The 8,531-nt window shown below is 39.2% G+C and overlaps 1 protein-coding gene across 1 annotated transcript; it reads left to right on the top strand.

The window, feature by feature from the left end:
• Window positions 1-205: 205 nt before the first annotated feature.
• On the top strand, window positions 206-7,785 carry LOC307220927 (transmembrane protein 14C-like). Its single transcript, XM_079985124.1, has 5 exons — window positions 206-378; window positions 1,838-1,914; window positions 4,617-4,718; window positions 5,593-5,680; window positions 6,617-7,785. Exons 2-5 carry the CDS (start codon window positions 1,839-1,841, stop codon window positions 6,672-6,674), a joined length of 324 nt encoding a protein of 107 aa, XP_079841250.1. The 5' UTR covers window positions 206-378; window position 1,838; the 3' UTR covers window positions 6,675-7,785.
• The last annotated feature ends 746 nt before the right edge of the window (window positions 7,786-8,531 follow it).

The raw sequence follows: 8,531 nt of genomic DNA, 5'->3' as shown, positions 1-8,531 counted from the left end.
TCTCTTTTATGCGTGCAAAGATTAGCTTTGGATGCAACCATTGGGGATTGCACCAGGAGGGTGGAAAAACGCTTTTGCAATGGCTCAGAGGAATGCTCTGATGCTTGGCCTCGCCTTTAATGAAATAACGCCCCCGCCCCGCCCCCGGCTATGGAACGTTTGGGTTGACGTAGTAGCTTTCTGTAAGAAAATCAAAGGGCAAGTCGCTGCTTGGCCACGATTTTGCAAATACAACTCGGGTTGTTGCTCTGCTTGGCCCGCGGTCACGTGCGTTGCTGTTTTGTAGTTCTCCCATTGCCCGGCGGGTTCGATATTTGCAAGGCTCGGTTTTGTTCTGTTCCTACGTTGTGACTCTTCTGCTGCTGCTGCTCCTGCAAAGTAAGTGACTTTATTCATGGTTTTTCTCTTCTTGTCTTAGAATAAGGCAGCAGCCAGCGAACTGGCTTTGTACTGAACCTTTTGTGAATACTGTATATATAATTGGTGAACAGTGAAGGGATCCTGTGCAGACATAGATGGGAATCGGATTAATATCAGAGGGTAGTGTTCCCCCCCCCCGCCATTACAGAAATTCAGAGTTTTAATAAAATAATGCCTTATCGATGTAAATTGGCGCTTTTGATTAAGAGTGCAGATTCACAGAACTCTTTCTAAGCCTGGGTGTTCCAAGATTTCAAAACAAAACCCCCGATAATTCTCTACTTCCAAGAAAAAAATCCTCCGACAAAACAGATATCTAAATATGAGTAACACATGTGCGTTTATTTTGAAAATAATTGTCAGAGAACTCTTTGCTGCTAGTTACATGAAGTTAGAGGAACTTTTTATAGACATATCTGAAATTAAACAAATTACTACATTTTTAATTCCACCATTGCAAGGAGTATAGGGTATAGTTTTAGTCTCACAACCACACAGTGAGTTAAGTTCAGATTGAGGATGGTGTATGTTTTCCTTTCATCTGTTTCCCTCTCCCCCATAATTTCAAAATTTAGAAGAGCATGCTAAGGAAATGTAACTATATGAGTCTATTATTATTTAAGTCTGCAGGTGTTTAGCAAACCAATGTATAAGCCCAACATTAAAGATGTGTCTGTTGAATTCATTTCATGTTTCTGTGTCCATTCCTGGTAAATGTACTTACAAACACATCTTACATTGCTCTTTTCAGCAAGTGTTTTACAATCCTTACTTCATTTCTCTCCTCTACAGTTTCCTTTGAGAGGTAGAGAATTGCTACTTGCATAGAACACCATTTTCGATTGGTTTCTCCAAAACCACTCAATAAATCCAAGACCAAGCTAATATATTTTTTTCCTTTTGAAAAAGTGTTTTCCCCCTTATTATTCCTTAAATTAATATACTGCTCTCCATCCAATGATCACAGGGTACCTTAAGGTATAAAAACACAAAAATACATAACCAAAATCCCCCCCACATTTAAAGGCCCATAAATTGGGGGTTTTCTTCTAAGCAAGTGGGGTTTTTTCATGAGCTCTGTCAAAATAATCCGAAACAATGGAGGCTGTGAGCAGGAATATGTTAAATTGTCATTTACCTGCAGTAATCAGGAATGGGAGAATTTATAGAGTTCTAGTCTTGTCTTCTATATTTTATGGTTGCCCATATGCCTGAAACAATTTAAATTGGTATTTGGTGGGCAGGCCAGTAACTTCTGAGACCTTATTTGCAAGGCTGAGAATATGACAAATGCTATGTCATTGGAAGAACCGTCTATACTTAAGACAGTTTTAGCACAAGGTGCAAAAAGTCAATTTGTATCTGATTTCCATCCGTTACAAACATTTACCACATACATATCTCTATTGCATTCCAGAATGGGGTTGGACTGGATTGGTTTTGGCTATGCGGCTTTAGTGGCTTCTGGAGGGATGATTGGCTATGCAAAAGCAGGTATAGTATTGATGTCTCCTCACAGTCTTGTTTTCTGGTGTTAAATAGCCATTCCAAACCTGCTGCCCTCCAGCAGTTATTGGACTCCAGCTCCCATCAGCTCTAGCTAACAGAACCAATGGTCAGGGATAATGGGAGTTGTAGCCCTGCACATCTGGAGGGCACCAAGTTAGGAAATGCAGAATTATATTCTCTGAAATGGAGGTCCCTCTTGTAAAAACGGAAAACTTCCAACTATGCATTCCTACTATCAGTCTATATACAGATATCAAGCTGCTGTTACTAGTTTTTGCTGTAGGGTGCTGATTAGCAGTTGTAGGGAACTGACACCCTTCCTATGAGAAAGTGCTTTAGAATGATAAAGGCACAGGCTGATAATCTACGGTCTCAAGACCCAAAACGCTTGCGTGTTGGAAGCCACATTGTTTTCCCCTGACTTGCGCACAGTGCCCATCGAGGTGTTACATATTCACTAAAATTTTACTCTAGAGTAGTACTGAAATTAATGAAGATTAGGTCTGACAATTTCAATGGGGCTACATAAAACTAAGTTAAATACCACCCATGGTTATTTGAACAAACATGTTGCTCTGTGATTCTAACGTAGATTTTCACCTCTGCAGAACAGCTAAACAGTGTATCTTGTGTTGCAATGGCATATTGTTAGCATTGACAGAACTTACCTACTCTGCCTAGAAACAAGAACTTCCTTAACGTTTTGAGGGAAGCAGAAAACCCCCTCAAAAAAAGCCATAATTTGTGTGAGGGGTTTGGAATATATGTAATATGTGTTTTCTTACCAAACCTAACACAGACACACAACTACCTAGGCAGCAAGTAATGTATTTTGTGTTCATAGAGGGAAATAATTGTTGGGGGTTTTTTCTCCCCATGGTTTTATTTCTACAAATGAATAATTTAACAAGACAGGTCTCTCAAGAACTGATCGCAGCAGTTCTGTAACAAAAGCCATTCGGGGCATATTTTTCTCTGGGCTTGCATGTATAACTTCCATTAACCTTGATGGAAAATCGATGTATTGATTTGTGATGATACTCTTCACGTGGTGAGGGGCTTCTTACAGGATTCTTCTTGCAGCATTTTGAGTAGTTGGAATGATGGTTAGAGACATAATGGTCGCTGAGAATAAGTTCAAGGTTAGGGGGGGTGAACCCAGATGGAATATTTTTTTTTGTTTCTTTTGTCCTTCATTTTAACTTCTCTGTGGCTGGAAGGCAAGCAAATCAAAATTTAAAAGAGGGAAGCAACAACCTAATGCCATGTTTTTTAAGATAGCTAGGAGAAGAGATCTAAGTATTTGAATTCCAGGATTGGCTTTTTATTCACAAGGGCATTATGAAAATGACAGATCACACACTGATTATGAGAATAACAGATGATTCCAGGTCGTTTCATTGGCATGATGGAAGGAAGGCAGAATGCCTAGACAGAAAATACTCAAGGCTGTTTTAACAGTGCCCTTGATGCTTCAAGTCCAATTAGGTTTGACCTGCAAATGGAACAAGTGGTGTTAGAAATTGGTGCTGAGTGCTCCCTTAAGCCTTATTAATGGGACCATTCACCAGTAGCCAAAGGTGGTGACATTTCATCAATTTCGTTTGCAGGTCACCTCTTTATATATAAACTGATAATGGGAGTAGAAGCAGCCTCCTGAGGCCACTTTCCTAGAATAGTGCAGGATTATCCTTTGCCCAGAGTAACTGTACTAAGGGCTCATTTAAAAGGACACTAAAGTGAATGTTGAGTTACACCAAAGTAAATGTTAAGTTTTACTATGGGGAAGTTGTGAGGAGACAACAGAAAGAACAGGGTGTGTGTGCTTGTTTGCTTTTTAAGGTAGATTTCTATTTCTGGTTTGTAGGCTGGCCCGATGTAATGTCAAACTTCGATGTGATCAAACCATAATGTGAGAGAGGGAATTAGATTGCATGAGAGAAGGAGCAAGTATCTGTGTTCAGCACCTGGACAAAAAAACAGGCCATGGTTTGCTGTTATATGTGAACAATGTCTTCATCTTTGAGTAGATGAGCAATACTACTAGCCTTTTTTATTATGTGAAAAATATGTTCATCCTTCAAGTAGTTATAACGGGAAATTTAAATAGTTGGGGTAAACCTTACCTGTTTCCCAGATGGCACATATGATTATGAGGTTAGCATAGTGCACTGGTTTTCCATCTGGTGGGCTGCAGCCTGATTCAAGGTGGGTTGCAATAGGAGTTTAAAAATGGGTCCTCAAATGCATGTTTTGATGACAAGTGGGTTTTTAGTCTGAATAGGTTAAAGATATCTGGGACAGCAGATATCACACATTTTGTAAGGCAGGATTTTTCATGTTTTTCAGACCTAGGATTCACTTTCATTACCAACAGGCAACATTGCACCTACTTAATTTTTATTTTATTTTTTACAATATACAGTCATCTTTCTCCTCTGTTTTTAGCATGCTCTACCTTCCTTTGCCTTCACTTACCAAAACCTTCAAAGAAAATGGTGGTCCCACTGGTGCGGATCTGACCCCACCAGTTCAAAGCATCAGATCAATTCAAATATTAAACATTTGAGCAATGCTTTTTTTTTTAGCTGAAAATTACTTAGAACAGAATAAATTTTGTTGGTTTGGTTTATGTACCCCATTTGTATCTACAGCTTAACAAACATTACTTGTTTTATTTATTCCAGGTAGTGTCCCATCTTTAGCTGCTGGTCTTCTTTTTGGGAGTTTAGCAGGACTTGGAGCTTACCAACTTTCTCAAGACCCAAAAAACATTTGGCTTTCATTGAGTAAGCATAACTGGGAAAATGTATATATGTGAATTACGTAAAAGTAACTCTTAAACACAACCCTTTGAATGCATCTGATGCATTTTATTTCATTGGTGTACTGTAACAACAGCAACAAAACCACTTGATACAAGCAGCAAAGTTAAATACCATTTTTATCAGGAGGCTGATTTGGAATAAATGTGGGGTCCTTTCATGTGTAGTGTTGTGTGTTGTACCAGGAACCTGATTCTGGAGCACACATACATAGCATCATTGATGAATTAAATCACATGTGTCAGTTAAAGCAATCCTAAACACACTAGGGAGCAACCCCATCCCAACACTGTAGGACATCAGGGATGATGGGAATTGTAGTCCATCATCTGGAGGACAGCTGGTTCCCCATCCCTGCTCTGAGATATATCCCATGCTCCCAATTGTGTGCTGTGATGCAACTTGCAATTAGGAAAGTGCCTCTGAACATTCCTTAAGAGTACATTTTCTCAGCTGCTTAGCCCAATTGCACAATGCTGGCTTTTTCACTACATTTCTCTGAGGTTAGATTTTAGGTAGGAATAGATTATTCATCTTACAGTTCATCATTTCTGTCTAATAATAATAATAATAATAATAATGTGTAATTTGAACTTGGTGTGAAATTTCTGGAGCATTTTGTTGATTAGGTGGTCAACAAATTTTCAAAATAAATATTAAATAATTGTTTGGTTGAAGTTACTAAGGAGTGTAAAACGGTTACATTGGTACACATCTTTGAGTTGTGTGTGTCCTTGTTTGTTTGCGCATGTGATAACTTGGCTTTTTTAATCATTGCCCTCAAGTCGGCAGAAACACCCCTGATATAATGCTGCTTCTGTTTCTATCTTTCAATTAGTTGCTTCTGGAACCTTAGCTGGTATTATGGGCATGAGATTCTACAACTCGGGGAAATTCATGCCTGCAGGACTGATTGCTGGTGCAAGGTATTATGCTGCGTGTTTATTTTATTCATTTTGCTTTTGACATTAAGGCTGCATTCCTGTTGCATACATGCCAGTTAAAATCAATGGGACATACCGGTACTTCTAAACAGGCACAGTTAGGATCAGGCTGTAATTTTCGTTTTATAAAATTGCATTCTAGGAACTGTATTGCATAACACTTTTTGGGGATAAGCAATTTTGTTGTGCATTTCGGTACTTCTTATTAGATAAGAACATTTTATTAAGCAAGATCTGGTTTAGGTTGACCCATTCTGTGGCTTTCAAGATTATACATGCCGGCCACCTTTTGAAACCTTCTCTTCTCCCCCTGCTCCATCTCCCATAATCTATATTTCCACTCATTGGCAACCAAAGCCTCCTATTAGCCATCCCTTCAGCCAATCAGCAGTTGACTTGTTGATAGCTTAATTAAAATTCTTAAGTCGCCTTTCTTAAACATGTCCCAAGATGAGTTACAGATATACAAAATACACAACACTGTAAAATGAAACAACAGTGAAATCATATAATACTAAAAGCATACATTCCATAAAAATTAATGAAACAGAACTGGTGTATTCTGAAGCTAAATCAACCTGGTGGCTACGTCTGCATTTCTCCAGGAAGGGAGATTTTCTCATTTGCACTGGAGAAATGGGGGCACAGACTGTCTTAGCACTGCCAAAAAATGAGACAAGCATTACCTGGTCCTGAGGAACTGCATGGTTCCAGTTTGGGAAGGCTGAGAGTTGGGGCTACTGACATAATGGAGAACTACTGGACAACATGTTTGCTTTCTCCCATTTCTGTCCCAGCCTCTGAAATAAAATATTGGAGGTGTGTTGCACATGCAGTGAGTCAGAAGAGCAATTGTGTAGGAGGCGGCTTCGCACAGTTCTGTCATATAGATAAACTTGTCTACATTTTCCTTTAAAGCCTGCTAATGGTTGGGAGGCTTGGACTGAAGATGTATGAGAAGCCACATGAAGAATAACAGGACCTCACACGAGGCTTGAGACACATGGATAAGAAGACTGAACACCAGGCACCAGGATGAGTGTGCTATGGGAAAGAGAAGGACAAAGAAAGAGCATGCCCTAAATATCGAGGGCCCTAATTTTTAAAAACATATGATACAGGTCATTGACAATGTCTTATTGTGTACAGAAATGTTTCCTTTTCACATTCTAGAAGTAACTACTGTTTATGATATGAAATTCAGTGTGGTATATTTGTTGTAGATGAAGACAATGTGTGTTGGCTGGAAAGGCAAAGGCAGGCTTTTGGCTTAACCGATAAAGAGATTATAAATTATAAGGCAGCAGGGAAGGCGTGGCTGAATGCAGTTGTTATCTGTTCTGCTGCATGGAAGCAGCAGAGAACAGGGTCGGCCTGGCTTCCACCATGACCCATATTGCTTTATTCTAAAAGCTGTGGGAATAGTCCCTTATGCTGGTGTTCTGACGTAACAGTACTCTTCCAAATTCACGTAGTAATAACATTTACAAGGATGTATATCAAGGCGAATTTGATAGAGTCTGAGAGCCCTCACCTTACCTGCTTCTTATAGCATGTCCAGGGAGCCTTCAGATGTTGTTGGATTCCAACTCCCATCAGCCTCAGCCAGTAGGGTCAATGGTCAGGGATGATGGGAGTTGTGGTCCAGCAACCACTGGAAGGCCACAGCATACTCACCCCTCTTACATATAAGGATGTTTTTGCAGCCATTGTAAGTCGTTGCAGATGCCATCATAGTTCAGCGGAGGAGAGGATCAGGCTTAACCCTGACAGAGTTTTCAGCTAGGAGCTTGCTTCTATAGAAACATAAGGGTAATATTTTTCTTACCATGTTAAGTAAAATGCTACTGGTTTTTGTTCTTGTTTTTAATTAAACAGAATTATGGTAGTCAAAACTATTCTTTACTGGATTGGTATACTTTTGTGCTCTCCTTTTTTCGAAATTATTTTTATTATTATTTTTGAAAGATGCAGTCTTTGATCATATATCCATGTCTTTATCTTTTTTAATATAATGAATTGGTGGGAAATATTGAATTCAATCCATATATGCTATTTTCTTACAACATTAAACCCTATGCAGACGACTTTACATTTCTGTTGTGATTGATTTAAAGGTAACAATTGCTTTCGTAGTGTTTGTAACCAAATGGAAAAAAGTTTCCATAGTTATTCAACCAGACATTTTCACATCTTTGAGAATAATGGTGCAATGCCCAAAACATGGGAAACTATTCAAATTGTGATTTGTATACTGGGCGTGACAGGGACACTGACGTTTTAGTTAGGATAAACAGGATAAATCATTGTGTGATGCATCCATAAAGAGTGGAGGCTCAGGCAAAAACCTTAGTCTGATTGCCTGTGTGTAGAATGTGGGCCTGTGCTGTGTGATGGGCAGAAATTCATCAGCGATCCTTTCCTATCACTGTAGTCCTATGATGAAAAATGTTCTATGCACCTCTACCAGCAAAAAATAACAACGTTGTTGGGACCCCTGCCCTGAAGAAGAATGAATGGGAGGTGTTTGTTGCTAACTAACATTCAGTTAGTCTTGTTAGGGGTTTGTTTCACTCATGACCCAACTATGTATTGCAGAAAATAAGAATGGTTAAAATTCTTTGGTTTGCACTATTACATGGGTGCTAAAACCAAAGGATTTATTATGTGTTTGGCAGGCCACAATATCTGGCTAGTGTGCTACCTTTAGTCTGGGGGAAGCAGTGGACAATTTTGATAGCCTACTATAGATTGAACATGCACATATAGCACACAGCATCTCTGTATGATAGTACGGATGAAATGAAATGATAGGCTAAAGCCGCTTCTGCAT

Source organism: Podarcis cretensis (assembly GCF_951804945.1).
Source record: "Podarcis cretensis genome assembly, chromosome: 7".
Taxonomy (NCBI): Eukaryota; Metazoa; Chordata; class Lepidosauria; order Squamata; family Lacertidae; genus Podarcis; species Podarcis cretensis.
This window is presented reverse-complemented; position numbering and strand designations above follow the sequence as displayed.

Bases quoted from the DNA above. Each gene is read 5' to 3' on its own strand.
- LOC307220927 (XM_079985124.1), top strand. From the start codon at position 1,839: ATGGGGTTGGACTGGATTGGTTTTGGCTATGCGGCTTTAGTGGCTTCT. The intron at 1,915-4,616 runs GTATAGTATTGA...TATTTATTCCAG, and splicing joins GATTGGCTATGCAAAAGCAG to GTAGTGTCCCATCTTTAGCT. The intron at 5,681-6,616 runs GTATTATGCTGC...TTTCCTTTAAAG, and splicing joins GGACTGATTGCTGGTGCAAG to CCTGCTAATGGTTGGGAGGC.